Here is a 23,169-nt window from a genome sequence, read left to right on the forward strand (position 1 = left end):
ACGTAAGCTAGGAGCTTTGCTATTTGAAGAAACCCTGCAGCGAATTCATTTTTGGAGCAAATAATTTCCCATGAGTCTCTTAGCTTAACTATTTAAGTAGGTTGGATTATGATAAGTTTGTTTGCAGTGGGATTGTGTTTTTGGGTCCTGGTTGCTTCAAGAAGAGACATAGCAGAACTGTTATCTAAGGCAAAAACATAATAATGATTATCTCCATCGAAGGTAAAAACAATTAAGTCCAGGGTGAATGCCTATATTCTTTGATATGATATTGTCAGATTAATCTGGGAAATAATCATTAAGTTGTCATTTTTGATCTTCTCACCTCCATCAAGCAACTTTGCAGGTAAGTTAGCTCCTCCCTGAAACCTGTCCACTTAGGGAATGTCTTCCTTATTTACAACCACAGTGGATCTTTTAATATTGAGAAGCAGATGGTTTTCCTTCCTGCATGGCAAACCTTTCCCAAAAAGGATAAGAGGATAGAATTAGGTCCATCTAAGTTTTCATACACCTCAGCTTCTTTCATAGAACCAGAGACCTCAGGTTTGGAAGGGAATCCAGTGTCCCTTTTCTTGACTGAATTTTGGCCACCATCGGCCACTAGGCTTTCCTTGATTGTTTTCTAAGAACAGGAATTCACTTCATCCAAAATTTCCAACCCAGACTTTGGGTAGATCTTGTCCATGTTCTTTATTGAGCCCAACTCTGTTATCCTATAACTTCCTAGTGTTTCTGTTTTTTTGTTCCTTAGAGTTTGTAGTAAATTGACTTCTGCCAATTTGCTATTTGCCAGTAGTTATTTAATAGATATCTGCAGCCTTTAGTAGTCAGGTGATGTTTATAGCTCTCTTCTCCTATGACTCTGAGAGTGGGTTTTATGTTCAAGGGAAACAAGCCTCGGGATGAATTCTTTCCTCCATGCAATACTTTATTTTTTTAAATTAATTAATTAATTAATTTTTTAATATATGAAATTTATTGTCAAATTGGTTTCCATACAACATGCAATACTTTTTAGAAAGAAGCCACACTCCTAGTTGAACAACCTGTTCTACCAACACAATGTCCCAGCTTTCTTTGGGCACTCCAGCAAGCACCTTCCATAAAAGGCTTATCCAGGGAAGATGCAGCAATATTCTAGTAACAGGATTCAGGTGACCTTGTTATCAGATCAGGTAAGAGCAGTGTATTTTTCTTTCTTTCTTTTTTTTTAACGTTTATTTATGTTTGAGAAAGAGTGTGAGCAGGGGAATGGCAGTGAGAGAGGGGGACAGAGGATCTTGAGCAGGCTTTGCTTCAACAGCAGCGAGCCCAACATGGGGCTCGAACTCACCAATTGGGAGATCGTGCCCTGAGCCAGTCGGACGCTCAGCTGATTAAGCCACCCTGGCCCCCAGGAGCGGTGGTTCTTAAAGTGTGCTTCCTGCACTGTCTGCAGCGGTTATCACCTGAGAATTTCTTAGAAGTGCAAATTTTCAGACACCATTCCAGTATCACTTACTACATCAGCAATCTCAGCTTTAACAAACTCTCCAGGTGAGAACCAGTGGGCAAGAGAATTGCCTAATCATAACAAAATAAAGGACCAAATTTAAACTTTAAGTCAGTAGTGTAGATCCAGACCAACTATACACATAACACACACACCCTATTTATGTTATGGGGGATGTTAGTGCCTGTAAAGTATTTCTAGCCAATTCACATATTTTGAATACTCATTTCACCAGTGAGAAGTCATTCCTAACGTATATTTCGTTACTTAGCAAACCTGCCAGTGCACCACAGAAAAAGGAAGTTGAAGCTCTTATGGTAGCTCTATCAGGGATGCAGGCTTCTTTTATTTTAAAGATTTTTTTTTACCTAAAAAATTTTCCCTAATGTTTATTTATATTAGAGAAAGAGAGGGGGAGGGGCAGAGAGAGAAGGAGACAGAATCTGAGGCAGGCTCCAGGCTCTGAGCTGTCAGCACAGAGCCCAATGTGGGGCCTGAACTCACAAGCCCTGATATCATGACCTGAGCTGAAGTTGGATGCTTAACCAACTGAGCCACCCAGGCACCCCTTAAAGACTTTTTAAAATGTTTGTTTGTTTATTTATTTATTTTAAGGAGGAGAGGGGCAGACAGAGAAGGGGAAGAGAGGGAATCCCAAGCAGGCTCCATGCTCATCCAGAGCCTGACTTAGGAATGTAGGCTTCCTAAATCACAGTGTGATTTCAAAGACCTTGACCTCCCTGATCCCATCTCAGCTTCAAGTTATCCACAGTTAATGAATATGATCATTTGATGGAAATCACTCATTTATTCTGTGGGCTCCCAGATTCTAAGATAAAGGTATTTAAACACACACACACACACACACACACACACACACACAAGTTCCACTTCTATGCCCTGGCCACCACACTCTAGATTTTGCTCAAACTCACAGCCCCTTTTTATCAATCTTCTCTTGCCTGTCTTTGTCCTCTCTACATGGGTCAGACATGTGGAAATGAAGGCAAGAGTATGGTGGGTGACCCTTCCCCATATCTTTAAGCAACGAACTTCCAAGTATCTCTCTCTCTCTCTCTCTCTCTCACAGATGAGTTTAAGAGTATGATAAAATTTGCTTTTAAAAATCTGAATAGGTGTATGTCTATTTCAATATATCCAATATATTGAGAAAACACAATTCACATATAAAACTTCTCGTTGTATAGATATTACTACTTAGAATGAAGTTTGAAACATGAGTCCATTAAAACCAATTTTAAAAAGGATTAAGTTATAATCTGGTGTGCATGTATGCTTTAATTGTGAAGAAAATGCAAGAAGCCCAGGGTTTTGAACAAACTGTTCATATGATAACAAGTCTAGGATATGGGGGACCTGGCTTTGGGTGTCTTCATTATGACACCTTTCCTAGGAAAACAGATCATGGTAATCAACATCATTTACCTGTCAAACTGTTTATGTCTCCAGAAGGAAAATGCCAAAATTCAACTAGTTTAGCGTCACAAATACTACAGGTTCTTTGATAAATCCCATATGGCTCATATGCCTTTTTTTTTTAATTCAGGAGATAGAAACTTGTATACGAAGACCAGTACCCACCAGAAGAGATCTATGCTAGAAGAAACTACAGTTTGGGTTTTGTTAGCAGAGAGATGATGGATGATGGATAAAAAGAGCAACTGCCTCAGATTAACAGTAGGAAAAGAGCACAGGCCACATCGGCATTAGTCATGGTGTTTTTAGACATTCTGAAAACATTCAGTGAGCTCAGACAAGACTAGTCTCTTCCTCCCAAGTTTTCTGATGTTTGTGGTTGCAACACTACTTTAGGATGAGCCCTAGACTGGGAGTTAAAAGATAGATTTGGGCTCTAGATGATGATGTGACCTCCAGAAAACTACTGTGCCTCTCTGAGCCTCCCTTTCTCCTATGAGGATAGTCCTCCGATAACCCTCAAGTTCTAGCCACTCTGTGATGTTTTTGGATGTGGATTCTTCCAATTTTGGCTGGACTTACCATTCTTTGACATGGCTAGGAATACAGGGAATTTTTGTTCTCCCCCCTAGGCCCACCCCTTTCCTGATGGAATGATTTGTTCATTCCTTTCAGTAGCTGCTTTACAATCATCCGTATTTCATAAAATATAACTCACAAGCCCATGGAAGTTGTCTTCGGCTGGTTTCCTCCGAAGCAGACCCTTGGACAAGGATGTGTATGCAAGTGATTTATTAAGGAAGTGCTGCCAGGAGAAACAAGAAGGGGCGAGGAGGAAGCAGGACAGTGAGATAGAGAGGAAGCCAGGCGGTGGAGTGATGGGAGGAGAGGTCTTAGATCTGGCAGGACCCTTTGGTTGGATGGTCCATTATATTTTAGGCCATGTCTTGCCTTAAGGCAAACACAGCAGGGCTTCTGTTCTGCTGTGCTAATGGGTCACCACTAGCTGAGGGTCTGCCCTAGGGAGACCCAGGCACTTACATCTCTCAGTGGATCAGGTGAAGCAGCCTTAGGGCGGTCTTACAAAAAGGGGTAAAGTCAGGAGTGAAATATGCAAAAACTAGAGGAGTGAGTCAGGCATGAAATATGCAGAAACTGGGGGACCCCCATATGGAATGAGTGAGGGCGATCCTAGGGGGCTGAACAGAGCACCAGCATCCATTATTTATTGCTGAAGGCAAGACTGTCAGTGAGCATACAGCAGCTTCCAAGTGCTGCCTCAGTCCTGTGGGCATAAAAAGGGTTTGTTTTTTTGTTTCTTTTTTTTTTTATGTTTATTTTTTGAGAGCAAGAGAGCACTAGCAGGAGAGGGACAGAGAGAAAGGGAGACAGAGAATCCAAAGCAGGCTCCAGGCTGTCAGCGCAGAGCTGGATGTGGGGCTCGAACTCATGAATCTCAAGACCATGACCTGAGCCAAAATCAAGAGTCAGACGCTTAACCCCACTGAGCCACCCAGGCGCCCTCAGAAAGGGTTCTTTCTGCTTGGTCTTGGATTTTGTCTGTTCATTCACTCCTGAGTGAAACCATCTTATTTAGGGAGTAACAAGACTTGTTATTCATGTGGCCAAGTGTTAGTCCTGCATGGATATTACCGTTCTCCCAGGAACTAGCCGGATTCTTTGGAATACAAATATTTTCATCAGTTCCCTCCTAGGCAAGATGGAGGAGAAAACCCAAAAGCAAAAGGCTTCTAGCTAGAGCCCCTAGAGCCATCTCTTAGAGGTGGCCATTCCTCTCCAGCTGCATGCCAGTTGTGGCTGCACTAGCATAACACTCGGTAAACATTGGGTAGATGGCTAACCAATTACTGTGGTTTGCTATGACTATGATCAGGGTAAATGAAATGAGGTTTGGTTCTGCCCTTCCTTTTCTTCCTGGTCAGTGAGTCCTCACTGCTTCAGGCTTCAGTTCCCAAGTCAACAATCAGGAACTGTGGCATCATACAAACCCCAGTGCTAAATACCCATTTGGCTGCATTTGCAAAACAAAGGAAACATTGGCACTTTTGAAAGGAGAGATTTAGGCATAATCAGTGTTGGTTGTGGCTGACAGCCCTGTTGCAATTAAGAGATGCCAGAGCTGGCTGCCTGGAGGCCGGCTGCTTTAGGGTCACAGACCAGGACCCTAAATTACAAAGCTGAAGCCACCTATTACCATTGCTGTTATTATGCCCAGAATAGTCCAGGGAAGGGGCTTATCAGGGAAGTCAGAATTTTCTTTTCAAAAGAAACCAGATCAGGACTGTATTTGTTTATATATCTAGATGTACAGTCACAGAGTCCCATTTAGGAATGGGGTGGAGTGCAATGGTTTGGAAAATAAAGAAGCCAAGCTTGAAAGGAATCTAGCTATAATGTTGGTCAGTGACTTCCTTCAGAGAGACTGGGGAAGCAGTGACATATCTGTGAGCTGGTTGAAATATCTGTCACTTGAGATGGTTTCTTAAGGCAAATTTCCCTATAAGAAATGCATTCATAGTATTTAACCTAGCCCATTCTATACCATCAAATATTGTGAAAACATGGTGGGGGAGAACCAGAGGCTGCCACCTCAGATCAAAATAGCCATGCAAATGCAAAATAGCCATGAAAATGTATTTGCATTTTTAGATGGTTTTATCATAGGATGGTTTTATAAGAGTTTCCCCTTGGATACATGCAAAGCTTTTCACCCTACGTGAAGCTATACATGAATCCCCCCAATCTGGGGAGCATAAGAAGGACCTATGGTTGTTACTGAAAATGCGAATTCTAGCCCCACCATCATCAGTCTCTTCCCATAGGTGCTATAACTGGCAGTCTGCATTTTTACAAGCAGCTAAAAAGATTTCGATGCAAAGAGACCTTAGACCATGCTACAGAGAAGTGCTATCGTGAGCACTTGTGACTCATCTGTGACCTAGATAATGGGCATAAAATGGAAGTGAGGTGGTAAATCCAGTTATTTATGAGCCACTTGTTCTTCATATCTGAAAGATATTTTTTTATTCAGCTAAGCAATTTGTTAAAACCAGGAGTCCCACAATGAAGAGAGAAGGAAGTTGAATTTCATGCACAGGAATATTCAAAGTAGAATAACAAGGAGCCAAGTCCAGTCCCCACTTTGAAGAACTTATACCACCATAAACACTGCAGATATAAGAACTGGCTGTTTTTAACAATAGAAGCATAAACAGAACCTTGCCACCTTGCTAAAAGTTATTCTTTGCTCTGATCCTTAGTTTGGCATTAAGACCTATAATTTAATTATCATCATTTTCAGAGGAAGAGTTTTATCAGGACTATCCAGCTCTAATCATGTTAAACAAGTCTTAGCCTTCACAGACGCTGTTACTTGAAGGAGGAAAGTCTCTGTGTTCTTTTTCTGATAAGCGTCTTCCCTTTGTTCTTTGAATGGAAGACTATCTCATGGAAATTAGCCAGTGTGTCCACCCTTCAAGTGCAGGACACTGTTGTGAGACATTTGGAACCCATGGCCCGTGGAGCTTTCCATTCATTTGGGAAGCAAATGCTGCTGGAAATTGGCAGATGGTGTAGAAAGGGGAAAGTGAAATGTGGAGCAGACACTGAGTCTGGCTCCCCGCGTTAGGACTCTCATCCTCTCCCGGCTCTGTGATCTTGGTTGGTTATTGAGTCAACTTGTACTTCATCTTTTCTTGCTTAGTACGGAGATAACATGGTTCAGGGCAGCACTTCTCAAACTCCTGATGCTAGATGACCTTGTTCAGGAGGTCTGGAGTGGAGCCCATGGTTCTGCATGTCTAACAAGCTCCCTGGTAAGGCTGATGCTGCTGGTCTAGGGACTGCATTTGGAGTAGCAAAGGTTTGGGGGTTCCTATATAACCCCTATAGCTTTGTACAAAATTCCTAGTTTGATTCCTGTCACATAGCACATTCCCAGTAAGTGATGACTATTATGCATAATATTTAGGCAATAAGAGTTATAATGACATAGCATGTTGGAATCGATGCAGCTGATTTTTCTTAATTGAGAATGGCTGCTTTGAACCTGGGACAAATTCTGATTATTCAGAATAAATAATGCTCCTGATGTGGTTGAGGAGTCTTGAGGACTTGTCTCAAATGCAGTAACTGCACTTCACTATTGCCCTAGAATAGGCACTTTGGATCTTATGGTTGTATCACTTTCAAGGAGAAATTTCATCCAGTAAAAATAATGGCATTAGGCCCATTCTTGATCACATTCTCCTATCACTGTAGTTGGGGAAAGAGAACCAAACATTGTAGTTGGGGAAAGAGATTCTGCCTCCAAACACATCCAAGTACCAACTCCTTCTTGAGGGTAAGGGCAAAAACTCATAGAAAACAGGTGACTGCCTCACTGTTTGATTCTGAGTCATGAGCCACATGAGAGCTCCCACATCTGGTTTGTTGTTACTATTGTTGTTTGGGTTTGTTTTAGAAGATGGAAAGGATAGGGCTAAGATGTATATTCCAGACCCTTGAGTTTAATCAAAGTTGTGCACCATAAATATAGTGAAGGGGAATGGGTGATACAGGCTTCCAGGCATAGAATAAATAAGTCATGGAGATGAAAGGTATGGTATAGGGAGTATAGTCAATGGTATTATAATAGTGCTGTATGGTGTCAGATTATAGCTGTATATATGATGAATGTAGTATAACTTACAGACTTGACAAATTACTATGTTGTACAGCTTAAACTAATGTAACATTATATGTCTATACTTCAATAGATAGGTAGATAGATAGGTAAAATAGTGAAATGGGGAGTATGGGTGCAATTCTATTATTTAATATTGATAAAAGCTACAATTTACTATGGAAAAGTAGCTATCATCGGCTATTATATGACAGTTCTCCTGCAAAATATTAAAAAGAAAAAAATGGGCTGACATGTAAGAAGAAATGATAAAGTTACAGTACCGCAGGGGTCTTGAAGTACATGGAGATCAATAGATCCAATTGACTAAAGATTTCAGGGAGTTTGAAAAACAAATTTTCAGCTTAATTTGATGTAGGTTGGTAGGAAGATAGAGTCAAAGATAGAATAGACTTTCTTTTTAAACACAAATCAAACATTCCCAGAAATTGGCCATGGACATGGATACAAAGGAAATCTCACCTAAATTCAAAAACCACATCATATGGGTCACCTTCGCTGCCTATGGTGGGAAAAAAATTAGAAATGACAAGCAAAATACCTCTATTATTAAGCTTCTTTTCTGTTATTTAAATTTTAAAATCATACTTTCAAATAACTCTTGAGTTGTTTGAAATTAAAATTGAAACAGAAGAAATTTGAATAAAGGAAATTAAAACTGAAATTTAATGCTATTTAGAAATAAATAACAAAGGCTATAGTGTATGCCCCAATCTTTAGGATAGGGCAACAATAACACAGGATAATTTACAGTAATAAGTATACTGTACCAAAAACAAGAAAAATGTAGAATAAATGAATCTTTTGTCAATTCAAGAAGATATAGAAAGAACAACACAGTAACATTTAGGAAAAAGAGAGAGTTAAAATAAGCATAAAACTGGGGCGAGGGGGTGGGAAGAAGAACTGGAGATTAAATGCATGGGTAGAGGGGTACCTGGGTGGCTCAGTTGGTTAAGCTTCCAACTCTTGATTTCAGCTTAGGTCATGATCTTGGAGTTTGTGGGATCAAGCCCCATATTGAGCTCCCTACTGACAGTGCAGAGCCTGCTTGGGATCCTCTCTCCCTCTCTCTCTGCCCCTTCCCCTGCTCATGCTCTCTCTTTCTCAAAATAAGTAAATAAACATTAAAAATAATAATAAAATAAAAGCATGCGTAGAGATGATAAATGATATCAAAAGCTGGGATATACTGAGATGTACCTGCCAAACCAATCTATGTTATTTTCCAATCTATAAATTAGACTAAAAATAAAATAGTTTCCAGTTTTTGATTAAAAGACAAAATTAGCCACACAATGTTCTTTGAGAGTAAATATGCTTTGAAAATACACTTTTGAAAATGACCCAGATTCCTGATCTGAAATTTATGTGTGGTTAATAGAGTTAACTTCTAAACATGTTTCCTAATTTACAAAATGGGGATAGTAAGAATTTGCAGACTGTATGTCATTTAAGGTTCATGTAAGTTATTATATCAACAGCACATAAAACAGGGCCCAGCTAAGAGTAAGCCCTCAGTCAGCGTTAGTGTGATTTTATTAATAATTAAGGAGAGTTGTCCAACTTGGTTTATAAAGTCCCTTTATTCTTCTTTGGGCACAGTTGAATATAGTGAATCTTCAATAAACTTTTTTTTTAATGTTTATTTTATTTTTGAGAGAGAGAGACAGAGCATGAGTGGTGGAGGGCAGAGAGAGAGGGAGACACCGAACCTGAAGCAGGCTCTAGGTTCTGAGCTGTTAGCACAGAGCCTGACGCGGGGCTCGAAGTCACAAACTGTGAGATCATGACCTGAGCCGAAGTCAGACACTTAACCGACTGAGCCACCCGTGCGCCCCTCTTCAATAAACTTTTGCTGAATTTTAAAGTGTATCTCCACCAGAAAGCAGGCAGGTTCTGCAGGAGGAGAGAGAGAATACCCCAAAGAGGCCTTGTTCAAATGGATTAGCAGTGCGAGAAGACACCAAGTTGTAGGGTGCAGCTCTGTGATAATTCAGCCGATAGATGTTGATGTATATGGGTTTGCTGGTTTGTCTTATTAATTAAAAAATAAGCCATGAAGAGAAATAGGTGTTAGCTCAGGGCACACTCCCCTTACATCTTTCCCAAAATGTTCCTGCCTGATGGCACTCGAACTAATGGCCAGTGTCCCCAGCATAATAGCTATCCATGTCACTGTTGACCTTGCCTATTAAAAACAGACATCTCATATTTCCATGCTCACCTCTTTTCCTGGGTCCTAACCATGTTTGAATCCAGACTCTGCATCGAGAGAACAGTGTTAGCCTAATGCATGAAAATAAATAAGCCCCTTGACAGGGAAGAAAGGGTTGTCTCTGTATTTTATTTGCCCCATGTCTAATGTGAGTCTCAAATAGACTTGCAGCATTGGAAAATGAAGGGCTTTGCAAATTATACTTGACATCAAGTTATAGCTTCAGCCTGCCTACTTTGTACCACATACCGTGACAGCCACGGCCTCTCAGGTGTTTCTGTCTCTAGTGCAGTCCAGTGCTGCCCCTGGGGCTGGAGAACCTTGGCTGGCAGCTAGCTGGGCATGGAAATTAGGAATCTTTGTGAGAGCTGTGCTGGCTTCCCAGAACCTTGTGATGAATGACATGGATTAAATCCATAGTTTATAGTCCTAAAACCCTATACAAATTGTCAGTCAAAAGCGAATTCGTGTTCTTTTTTAAATGAAAAAATGACACAGGAAGCTCCATGAGGAGGGACTTTTTCAGACAAATATAGACAGAAGAAAACACCCCACACTGTCTGTCTACAGGAAATGTACAGTGCCCTGCGGGTATGGGAGATGGATAAGGAATGCTTTAAGGATTTTGTTTGACTTGATTTAGCCCAGGGATCAGTAATTGCTTTCTGTATAGGACCAGAGGGTAAATATTTTTGGCGTTGAGGGCCGTGGTGTCTCTTGCAACCACACAACTCTGCCATTGTGGCCTGAAAGGACCATTGATGATAAGGAAGCCAGTGGGTGAGGAGTGTGACAGTAATACTTTATTTACACACCCTGAAACTTGAATTTCATATATTTTTACATGTGCAAAGTCTGCTTCTTCTTTGAGTCTATTTAACCATTTAAAATATAAAACCATCCTTTGCATCGAGCCAACACAAAAATGGGCATTGAACTGGATTTGGCTGTAATTCCCTGAAGCCCCTGGCTGAGCCTACTGTTTTCCCCGTCTGGGTAATTGTGGAGCCGCCTCGCTTCCCATGCAGCTGGTGGCTCTTACTAACATTCCAGGAGACGGTTCTGTATATCAGAGCTCAGCAAAAGTGCTGTCTGGGCCTATGGCAGCAGCATTGCCTGAGGCTTATTGGAAATGCAGAACCTGGGACGCCCATCTCAGATCAACTGACTCAGAATCTCTGAGAGTGGGACCTAGCACTCTGTTTTAACAAGGTTTCCGGTGATTCTGATGCTCATTGCAGTTTTAGAAGCACTGCCCTAGACCACACCTGGAAAACTGCTGATTTAGGGACATTAAATGCCACCTGGAGAGTATCAGAACAGCTCATTCTGTCTTTCACTCAACAAATCAATTAACATGAATTGAACACCTACTAGGGGCCAGACCCTTTACCAAACACTGGTGATTTGAGATAATTAATAGGATACTGTTAGACCCTTAATAGCATGGGAGATTATCTTACATCAGAGCCCCAGGGAACAGTTTTGAGTGGCTCTGCTTCTAATTTCTTCACTTAACTAAGCGGGCTTTGCTGGCTGGGACCACACTACTAGCTCCAGCAACACACAGGAGGGAGGTCCAATGTGCTAACATGATGAAATGTTCCATGCCGCCTAGATAATAAATGCCATTTCACTGTTAACATCCTTTCAGCTGGTGAAATTGCTGTTCATCAGTGTCTGTATGCCTCTTCAGGTGCTATCTCCTAGAAGGTTAATATGCTTGGGTTTGTGGTTTGTGGGGAGAATTTATCAAACACTAGCATTAAATACCCCAACAGAGGGTTTGGAGGTGTTCTTCATGCCTACTCTCCCTCTCTTCTTATTAGGAGAGTGGACATTGCTCTTTCAGCTTGAAAATGCTGTGCATTTGAGATCTGTCAGATTCATTAGCCCTCCTCCCAAATCACAGGCATCCCCCACATGTTAGGGCAGGACTAAGGTGTGGGAGTTCCTGGGGAGACTGTAGAAGTGACAAAAACAAAGGTATCCACCACATGGCTTCTCTGCCTTCACCCCAACTGTCCGTCAGCCAGGTCCTTATCGGCTGCCGTCAGCTTGGTGCCAGGGGACCCTACAGCTGTTTTTCAGGTGTAGAGAATAGCAACTTGAGAGGAGATTGCCAAGGAAACCCACGAGACATGAGTGCGTGTGTGTATGAGAGAGACAGAGACAGGGCGCCTAAGAGAGCATCACGAGCAAATAAACCTGGAAGAGAGAACTAGCAATAGTACTACACGTCAGAAAGCACGGGACCAGCCTTCTAATAAACTAACCTATTAGGAGGAAAAGTCAGTTGCTTGCTTGGGCTGAAGCAAGATGTTTCCCCGAGGAGCCCAACAGCAAAATACAAAGATGGAGAGCTGGGCCCATGTGGCAATCCTGAGAGGTGCTGCTTTGAGACTGGAGGCTCCGGTACTTTGCTGGTTTCCCTGGTTTCAGTGTCTGCAGGTGCTTGGCGCCCCAGCAACATGCCTCCTGCCCAGCTGTTTTAAAGGAAAGCTAATTAACACACATTAGAATTGTTCCACTCTTAGCAAAGGGTATAGGCTTAACCTGAATGAGTGAGGCTTTCTGAATATTAAGCCCCCACATCCTTACAAACAATGTTGATCAAAACTTTCTATAATATATTCCTTTCAAAAAGCCTATGAAACTGGTATCATGTGCCCTGTTGAAAAAACTGAGGCTCAGAGACAGTGATAGATTTGCCCAGAGTCACCCAGCAACTGAGTATCAGAGCCAATAGTGTATCTAAGCTCTTGGCTACTACACTAGGCTACGGCCCGCAGTCTACTCAACATTTCCACTGATGCACCATTTTACTCTAGAGGGTAGATCCCTGTCACTCAGAAGAACATGGAATCTTGTTTCTGCTTGTTTCAAGGTTCAGAAGTGGTTTAGTGTAAATTCCTTTCCAGTTTGTTTTTGCTAGATCCGTAATTTCTAAAGTGGAGACCCATGTTTAAGTAAAACACAAAGCATTTAAAGCTCTATATCATATCATGAGTACATATTCTGGTGACCAGAATTGGTGTTCAAAAATTAACAGGCTCGGGGCACCTGAGTGGCTCAGTCACTTAAGCCTCCGACTCTTGATTTTGGCTCAGGTCATGATCTCACAGTTCATGGGATCGAGACTCATGTTGGGCTTGCTGCTTGGGATTCTCTCTCCCTCTCTCTCTGCCCTTCCCCTGCTTGCACTTTCTCTCCCTCTCTCAAAATAAATAAACATTAAAAAAAAAAATTAGCAGGGGGCCCCTGGGTGGCTCAGTCGGTTGAGCGTCCGACTTTGGCTCAGGTCATGATCTCACAGTTCGTGGGTTTGAGCCCCGCATCAGGCTCTGTGCTGACCGCTTGCTCAGAGCCTGGAGCCTGCTTCAGATTCTGTGTCTCCTACTCTCTCTGCCCCTGCCCCGCTCACGCTTTGTTTCACTCTGTTTCTCAAAAATAAATAAATGTAAAAAAAAATTTTTTTAATTAAAAAAAAAAATTAGCAGTCTTATGGTATGATACCCTGTTGAAATTTTAAATGGCTGCCCATAGAACCAACCTAACATAAGCTTACTACCTTTTTTTAAAACGCTGGTAAGTAAAATGTAGCCCTGAAGCTTCTTTCCTTATGTTTTACTGTGATTCCACACTTAATGCTTTACCCAAGAACCACTGGCTACAAAAGAACAGTGAAATCTATTATTTACAAAGAAGATTCACTTTAAGACTCCTCCTATCAGGAATCTTGAATAGTCTGAGTTACTTCACAAAAGTAATACATGTGGCAGAGTCTAATAATATGTACTAAATTAAGATCCCAGAGGAATCCACTTTAGCTGTTGAGAAAACAGTATAGCAGTGAGCCTAGGAGATGGGGTCATTGAGGGCCTGCCTCTGTGAACCTGATTATGTTGATGAAGAGTTTTTGTTCTACTTTTGCCAAAAAAAAAAAAAAAAAATGCTTCTCATACAAATAATAATAACAATAATAATTACTATAATACGTAAACATTGCTTCACGGCCCTAAATCTAAATTCCTTTCCCATCTTCAGTTTTTAATAGAAGAAAAAAACCCAGATGTGTTTTTCAGTTAGGAAATCATGCTCCTATGCAATATTTTTATTCCATTTAAAGTCTCTTTAGGCCTTCATTAGTTAGTGTAACATCAGCTGCTATAACAAAACAAAATCCTTACATTTTCAATAGTGTAGCACAATCGAAGTACACTGTCATTTCATATGAAGGTTCAGGTCTTGGTGGTTAACTATCAACTTTCCTCCATGCAGGGATTCTACGGGTCCAAATTCTTGCTGTCTCATAGCCTGGCCATCCTCTAGGGTCCTGTTTTTTCTTTTCTTTTCTTTTCTTTTCTTTTTTTCTTTTCTTTTCTTTTCTTTTCTTTTCTTTTCTTTTCTTTCTTTCTTTCTTTCTTTCTTTCTTTCTTTCTTTCTTGGCAGAGAGGGAAAGAGAGGGCATAGGAGGAATGACTGTTTTTTTTTTTTAAGTTTATTTATTTATTTTTGAGACAGAAAAAGAGAGCAAGCAGGGGGAGGACAGAGAGAGGGAGACAGAGAATCCCAAGCAGGCTCGCCCTGTCAGTGCTGAGCCCAATGAGGGGCTCAAACTCACAAACTGTGAAATCACGACCTAAGCCGAAACCAAGAGTTGGATGCTTAACCAACTTAGCCACTGAGGCACCCCAGGAATGCCTGTTTCTGAATTGCCTTAGCCTGGCAGGGATGCACATCATTTCCACTGTAACTCATAAACCACCTCTAGCCACATGGCACCACCTCCTTGCAATAGGAACTGGAAATGTAATTCCCAACTGGGCAGCCATTTCCCTAAAACAACACTCTACAATGGAAGAGGGAGGAAAAATTCCAGTGCACACTTAGCCATCTCAGCCACAAAACAAGAGCCCATGCCTTCTATAATTTCACTACTCACAGAGAAGGTTTTATATCAAATATTTATCCTCTTGAACCCTTCTTTAGGCTCTTTATCCCATTACCTCTGATGGCCTTTGCTGGGGACATGACTTCCTCAGGGAAACCTGCTATGACCCATGGGCACCCATGGTATATCCCCAAATATAATCAGTTTCACACTAAGTAATTTAATTTCCTTATTTTACTCCCATCTTTCTAATTAGGCTGTTGCTCTGTGATAGCAATGAATTTACCTGTCTCGTTCATCAATATCTTTAGTGCCTAACACTGCCCTGGCATATTATAGGTACTCAGTAAGTATTTGAAAAAGAAGGAAAGACAGGATAAAGAAAGAAGGGAAAAAGGAAGAGGGAGAGGGTGCTGGTTGGCTCTGGAGGGAGCTCAGTGTGGCTACCTGTAATTTGCATCATGTGGGATTTCAAGAGTGTAACCATAAAATGGGCTGGTCACATTTCAGGGATAAGGATCCAACCCTTTTTGGAAAAATAGTTCTGCATAGTCAATAAGCCTTCTTGGCAAACTCTGATAACAACTGCAAGAGACTAAAGATTTTCTGCCTGTAGCTCCTTGCTGGAGGAGGAAAAAATTATCTGTCATTCAGGATTCCTTTAGCTGGCCTAAGAATTAAATGCATTTGAGACCAATTAACAGGAGAAAATAAAATTTAATTATGTATGTATGGGGAATCCATGCAGACATGAGTTCCAAAGACAGTCAGTCAAAATGAGGTATATATGTCACCCTGAACTAAGGAGAAGGGCATAGGGATCTGGGACTTAAAAGGAAAGGGAGAAATTTGCAGGAAGATAAAAAAAAAAAAAAAAAAAGAGTAAATGTTTGCTGGGCCATACAGAAACAAATGGCATAGGGAGGAATTTTAACAATCAGACTTCGCTAAATCCTTCTTGGTCTACCACCCCTAGTTCTTGTTATACTGTAGTTATCTACAGTGATAACTCCTTTCCAGGAGGAGGTCCTCTATCTAAATTCTTGTAGGCAGTTAGGGAGAGAGTCAAATTTCTTCCTGAGTCTTTTGGGCCTTGATTGTTTTCAGCTGGAAATAATCTATATGCCAAAGTAACACATCTTCAGGTAGCCTCCCCTTAGCCCTATATTCTAAATGCTTCTAAATGCAATGGAATACTGCTCAACATCAAAAAGTAAACTGTTAATACATGCTACAACATAATCTCAAAATAATTATGCTAAGTGAAAGAAATGAGGGAAAAAATGACATATACAGTATCATTCGTTTATATAAAATTCTAGGAATTGCAAACTGATTTATAGTAACAGAAAGCAAATAAGCAATGTCTCAGCCCTGGGGTAAGGCGAGATTGAATGTGTAGGTAGGATTACAAAGAGCATGACCAAATTTTGGGGGGTGATGGATATATTTTCTTAATTGTGTTCATGGTTTCCTGGGTGTATACATATGTCAAAACTTTTCAAATTATATACTTCAAATATGTGGGGTTTATTATATGTCAGTTATACCTCAATAAAGCTCTTAAAAATAAAATAAAAATAAAAAATAAATATGAGGTTAAAAGCATACTAACCCAGAACAGCATCCCTCCATATTGTCATTCCAAAATCTTGGGTGATTTGTGTCTTAAGAATGCTTCATAGTTATCTGATATCTTCATAGGTATCTGTCTACATTGTAAAGTTGGCAAGTATACATTCATAATGCACCCTTTGGAGAAACAGCAAAATTCTGTTGATCCTGGTCTGAGTATGGCTTCCACCTTTCAGAAGATGACTGAGTTATGGAGAAAGAGTGTGGGCTATTGAGATCTTCTCCTATTTGCACATACTACATGCGCTCATATAAACCCTTACATGTTCAAATCTGTTTCTTTCAGGTTTTGTGTCCAAACCCATCACTGACGCCCCAAGCCCAAGCACCCAGCCACCTCCCCCCACCACCACTACCATGGCTGAAGACGCGGACATGCGCAATGAACTGGAGGAGATGCAGCGAAGGGCTGACCAGCTGGCTGATGAGGTGAGGGATGGGACACAGGAAAGGAACAAAAGATGGGGAACTGAGTAGTTTGACTTATTCAGGTTCAGGTGGAAAAGGTCTTCCAACATTTCAATTTAAAAAACAGTGGGGTATGACTTTGATATTCAATATACCTGATACCTCTGCAGACAGGAATGGTTTGATAAACCTACGTACAAGTAATGACTTACCCTAAACTCCCAATTTCTAGAAATCTAGAGAAGTCAAGATCTTCTAAAAAAAGCAATGTCTTCGGATATCTTATAGCCTACAGTGTGCTAGAGCTGGCCTAATTCTGAGAGGTGATTATTACATTTTCCAGAATTTTGCAAACTGGTACTAAAATTGAATTATATAAACTGACAATTAAATAGATTATATTAAAACCAAAATTAATAAATACTCAAAACTCATCACATCCTAATTATTTTACTGTATTTTACTTCTATCTATGATTTCAAAGTTCTTGACTTGTGTTGTATCTATAGTGTAGGAATACCATGTAATGGTACGTTACTGTACATCTTCCCAAGTTCACCTTCAGTGACACCATGATATAGTTAAAAATCAGACAGATTAAGAGTATTTATATCCCAGGAATCTGCAGGCACTACAAGTCAGGGCTGACTTACTGTTTTATTATTTGTCTAGACTTATGAAAGTAGAGAAAATATATTAATAACCTTAAAAGTCTGCCTGTCTCTAGCCATTATTCTTCAATTAACACAAAAAAATGGAGGAAATCTTCCAGTATTCAAAAATTTTTGTTCTCGTCAGTAAAGAAGTCACCTGCATCATTGACAAACTAGTGAAGTTCCAACATATCCTCATTGTTTCACATTCCTTTTATTCATTAATGTAAATGAAAATATCAACCAACATTCCTGTTAGAACTACACTTGTTCTTTGCACGCTTAGCATTGGACACAAGAGTTCTGCAAACCTTAACAGAAACTTTCTGGGAGAATCAATTGGCTATATGGAATTATTTGTAAACTTAATGCTCTCCATCCCTTATATCAGAAAAATAGTAAATTTAAATACATATATACATATTCATATATGTTTTCCAGAGAGCTGTTTGTTTAGCATTTACTAGCATACCACTGCTTATAGCCATTTATTTCAAAAAGCAGCCTCCTGACAGCTCTTCCAGGAAAGTTAACATTCTTCACATTTTTGCAGAATTTTGTCCAAAATAAGTTTGTCACTTAAAAGCAAAGCCTTGAGAAATCACCCTGGTTGCTGGAGTCTAGTTGTTAGTTTCAAAAGAACTGAGAAAAAAGCGACAACGCTGTGCCCGAGGGACCAGTGCTGACTTCAGATTTTCCGTCTCACTTTGTCTTATCTAAGGATGAAGATAATTATTATAGCTGTCTCCTATAGGCTAGTTATTTCAAACATGCTTGATTTTTTTTCACCCTAAGGCGACAGCTTAATTTGTATTGATAAGAACTTCCAATTGTGTTTCTAGGAGCTTTATGAGAAACTTGATGTTAGATTCATCTCAATTCATGAAAAATTATGTTTGTGTTTAAAATTCAATATTCCTGGTCCAGGGAGGCCAAATTAGTCGTCTGAGTATTTGAGATAATTTTTCATGCATCCTGCACATGCAAAATTATCTTTTCCAGATTACTTTGTCTTTGATATCAAGATCAGCTTCATATGGTTTTGATTTTAGAAGATCAGCTTTAATGTAATTGCTTTAGGGAATCTTATTATGTAGAAAGACTGATAGGAAAGAGATTGAAAATGTGTTTCAGTTATAAACTTAAAAGAATATGTGATAGTAACCCTTTGTGTTTCTCAAGTAAAGAGAATAGTTCTGGTTTTCCAAGACCTCTGGATTCTGCACTGATAATATTTATGCGTTTTTTTTAAATCTCAGTCACTGGAAAGCACCCGTCGTATGCTGCAACTGGTTGAAGAGGTAAGGAGTGGCCGAATTTCAAGATAATGAATTCCTTTTGCTGGCATATTCTTTTCCTAGACCCTACTGCCTTTTCCTAGGCCATAATCCCATTGATTCCAGAGCTAATGAAGTCTACCAGGAAGCGACGTTAATGAGGGAGATGTCAGGCAGCCATTAAACTATCCCCTCTCCCTCCCAGCCCTGGCTACCTTCATAGTCTGGGAAGTAGAGATGGATGGTATTTCCAAGTAAATGCTCCCAAGAAATCTTAATATAAGATTGAATCACTTTAAGCAAATATAAAGAATTATCTACATAAAAACTTCCTTGTAATGACTTTGATGCCTCTAGGTCACATCTCATCTTGACATTCTGTTTTGACTTAACCACATATATATATGACTTTTAAAAATATATATCCCAATAGATACAACATTTTCAGAAATTGTAATATTGAGAGTCAGGCACTAATATTCATGAAATAATAGGAAAATTCTTTGATAAAAGGAATTTCAAGTCCACAACGCACGTATAGAAGCTCTTTTATGTTCCTGACTCTGGATTAAACATCCATTTGCGAGGCATGGTTAATGAATCCCAAACTATTTTTAAATGGGTAAAATAGGACAGATAGCAATAATGAAATCAAAAGGGCACTTACAATAAACCTTGCTCTTTCCAATTTGGTAGAGCAGCAGTCAACCAGGAAGAATAAATGGATTAATTGAACTTGTCTATTGGGAGAGATGAAGTGGAAAAAGAATGGGATGGGCTATATTTATCTTAACTGAATAAAACAAGCCTAATAGTTTTTATTCAGTGAAATGCTGTTTTAGCTATGCTTTGAAACTGCTTATCAATTCATGTGTGGTTATCATTTTTCGAGATCTTCCGTGTTCTCAAGGAGAATGATTAAATGAGCCTATTTGCCTCATGCTACTGTAAATTGCTTATGCAATGACATGAAAGGAAAGAAAGATCAATTTTATAAGGCTAAAAGGAAGTTCAGCTGCCTCTCACACTACAGAAGCCAATGTCTTCCCTTATTTCTGCACTTTCAGCTTCTTACCCAGAAATGAAATACTGGCTACATGTGAATTGCCACAGGAGGAGTGGGGAGAAGGTAGTGCCGTGGGCGCCCCAGGACACTGAGGAAAGGGTGAGAGGTACACGTAATGAAATCGATTATCACGAGAAATGAGAATTTGAGCCTGTAATGTAGCATAAATTGGCCCCTATAGGAAGGCAGGCCAACAAAGGAGCCCTCGGCATCGCATGAAGCAGCTTTCCATCTCTAAAGGAAGAGAAATATTGTCTTTGCTCTACCCTGGGAACACAACTCATGCAGAAATACTTGAGGACCACGAAGGAGGCAGATATTCTAAATCTAAGAGTGCTGGTGAGGCTTTCTAGAGTTAGCTTATTGTCCCTCAACCCATCATGAGAAGAAATGAATCACATTTTTGTGACATTCCCATGTGAGTTCTCATGTTGAAATGAAGCGAACCCACATGTCAGCTGACATTATTATGTTATATGTCTTTATGACCTTCAACCATAGCCTCCAGGCTCGTTTTTCATTTTTGTTTACGTGTATGCATGTGTCAAGTAAATTTCTAAAGTACCAGAACTGTTACCAATTTGCCCACGTATGCAAGTTGAAACACTGCTTAGAATGTGGGAAAATGGTGGAACAAATGCATTAAAATGCATCACTTTGAACTGGCCCCTCACCCATTGGAGTCTTTGGGCCAACCAATATTTTTTTGCCTCTTCTTAACTTGCAAGTAGTGTCAGTCAGTCTTGAGAAAGAAGTGTCTGCTCTCATTTGTTCTAACAGAGGGAGAGTCTCAAAAGCTCTACGGATTAAAGTAGGATACTTAAATCATACATTTTTGTTTCTCTTAAGGTATTTCTTGATCAAGCATGAAGTTGCATCTTATAGCACCAGGGGTGAAACAGACAGAAGCTAGTCCCACCTCTATAAATGAGAGGAGGCTATTAGACTTTCTATCCTCGGGAAATTACGAGCAAGGCATTATTAGAGTAGACTGATTGCTCTTATTTCCTCCTGGGTTATTTTATATTGATGGTCAAACACCCCTTATGTCTAGGGCAATGGCTATTCAGATGATAGTCTGCTTTTCAATCAAAAAAGAAATTTTCTTTAAAGAGAATCAGCATTAAATATGCATCAAGGGCAGAAATCATTTGGCAAATACGAGCTCTGAAATACCAGGATCTTCCCCATGATCCCAAAGTGCATCAGTGCTATCTAATTTGAATTGAGCTGAATTCTTATTGAAATTTAGTCTCAAAGACAGGAAAGGTCACTAAATTTGTAAAGTCTCCCTAAGGCAGACAACCCCACTTTCAGATCAGTATATGACTTTGTGCCATCCCTCTTAGACTTTAGGGTGTAACAGAGTGGCAGGTGTAGAATCTTACTTTTTAATAGAAGCCATTATTGGCGTTTCAAGGATAGTGTAAAGTTACACATAAGTCAATTGGGAAAGTTCAGAAAAGCTAGATACCATATACAGGTAAAAAGATTAGAAATCATATAACACTTGGTTCCCAGCCTAGAGTTGCAAACTGGCTCTTCTGATGGCTGTTCTTCAACAAACATGTATGGAATTCCTAACTTTGGAGGTCTGAGGGAAGATATAAATTTGTATCATGCAGGAAACCAGGTATGAAAATAACTCTCCAAATTCAAGGCCTTACCTGCCTTTGGAGCACATAAGAGGGAACAATTAATTCTGGTAATAAAGTCATGAATGTCTCTACAGTATTTGGTTCCGGGCGAAAAGGCTAACTCTGCTGACCATAAATGCTGGAAATGAAATCTACACATGAATGCCTTGAGCTATGAAAACTAGCCCCAGGAAAGCCCCACTGCTTTAGGGCAGGCCAATTCAGAAGCACCACACAGAGCTTTCCTGGAGTGATAGTTACTGAGGCTCTGTGTGGTGTTTTTTGCATGGATGTTTTAAGCATCTTTTCTTTTCATCCCAATTTATCTTTCAAGACACTCTGGTAATGAGAAGGGAATAAGCATTCTAAAGCTATGTCTTTGTTATGCCAGACTTTTCTACTAAAACTGGAAAATTGAGGCAGGGCAGTTGTTTTCCTATAGGTAGATATGCGGTCTTTTGGAATTCTAACAGTTAAGATAGTGCCTAGACAGTCCTGGTTTTAGTTCAGATGTGTTGGGCTTTGGGGAAAGCATCTCAGAATGAGAAAAGAAAGACTTTAAAATGTTCTAGAAACATGGTCTTAGTTCATCTGCGAGAAAGGGAAAATAAAAATAGAGAAAGAAAAAGAAAGAAAAAAAATTCCTGACATCTCCAACTCCCTGGTTTTTAGGTAGACAATTTTCCCAGCACTCTCAAACAGAAACCAAGAATAGAGCTAAGACAAAAATGGAACCATCTTCTCTCATTCCTAGCTATTAAAACACAATACTCCTTAAGAATAAAAGTAATATTCTGCCTTTCCTGAAATATTATCCCCATCCCTGCCCTTCTCCCTTGCATTTCTAGTATCCCCAAAGAATAATCCAGTTATTTTGATAAAAACTGTCAGGAATACAGTGGAGTCAAATGTAAGTTCTAAAATTTATTGAGAACCTACTATGTGAAGGTTACTATACCTAGAGCCATCATCATCAAACATATATAATCTAACTTAACCCTTGTAGGTGGCCACCTTTTACTAGTATTCTGATCTCCATCTTACCAAGGAGGAAATTGAAGTACACAGTGGTTAAGTAACTTGCTTGAGATACCCAGCTACAAATGGTACACATGAAATTAAAACCCAGGTCTAGTGAATCCCAGATCCCAGACTGTGAATTCTTACACACAGCACTCCCCTTCCACCAGCAAACCCTACCATATTTACTTTTTCCTTTGAGAATTCTGCAAAAAGCAAAAGGATCTGAAAAAACAAACACAGCAGCCCATTCTAAACTGATTGAGATTCTATACAAATTAAATCCTTTATCTTAATTGCTTTTTGTAAATACAGCCTCCCATAGAGTTGAACTTTTAGAAGCCTTTACTTTCTGAGCTCATTTTAATCTTTATAAGTACTCTGGGCAGTAAGGGAGCTGTTTCTTTCCCTGTCTGACACCTAGGGAAGCTGAGACACAGAACAAGTGACTCTTACAATAGAACTACAAAGATAAGTCTAAAATTTGAAATTATCGACTCCCAGATCCCAACTCTGTCCACCTAACCAAACTGTGTCTAACTCTGTGAAGCAGTTGAGAAGCCATATGCTTGGCCCTTACCTTAGTGCCTGGAACAGAGTGGAGGCTCAATAAATAATCAGTGAATGAATGAATGAATGAACAAATGAATAAACAGATGAGTGAATGAACACCAACCCAGTAACCACCCAGTCTTCTTTGGCATCTTTACCCTTATCTTAAACA

The 23,169-nt window shown here is 39.9% G+C and overlaps 1 protein-coding gene across 3 annotated transcripts in view; it reads left to right on the forward strand.

The window, feature by feature from the left end:
- The window catches only part of SNAP25 (synaptosome associated protein 25), an 84,421-nt gene that overhangs the window by 37,500 nt on the left and 23,752 nt on the right, over positions 1-23,169 (forward strand). For all 3 annotated transcript variants that reach the window (XM_015081527.3, XM_015081526.3, XM_015081525.3), the window contains 2 exons: positions 16,671-16,813; positions 18,705-18,746. In XM_015081527.3, the coding sequence (XP_014937013.1) occupies positions 16,742-16,813; positions 18,705-18,746 (114 nt within the window). In that variant the 5' untranslated portion in view covers positions 16,671-16,741. The remainder of the gene's footprint in view (positions 1-16,670; positions 16,814-18,704; positions 18,747-23,169) is intronic.

The sequence above is a fragment of the Acinonyx jubatus genome, chromosome A3 (genome assembly GCF_027475565.1).
Source record: "Acinonyx jubatus isolate Ajub_Pintada_27869175 chromosome A3, VMU_Ajub_asm_v1.0, whole genome shotgun sequence".
NCBI classification, from domain to species: Eukaryota; Metazoa; Chordata; class Mammalia; order Carnivora; family Felidae; genus Acinonyx; species Acinonyx jubatus.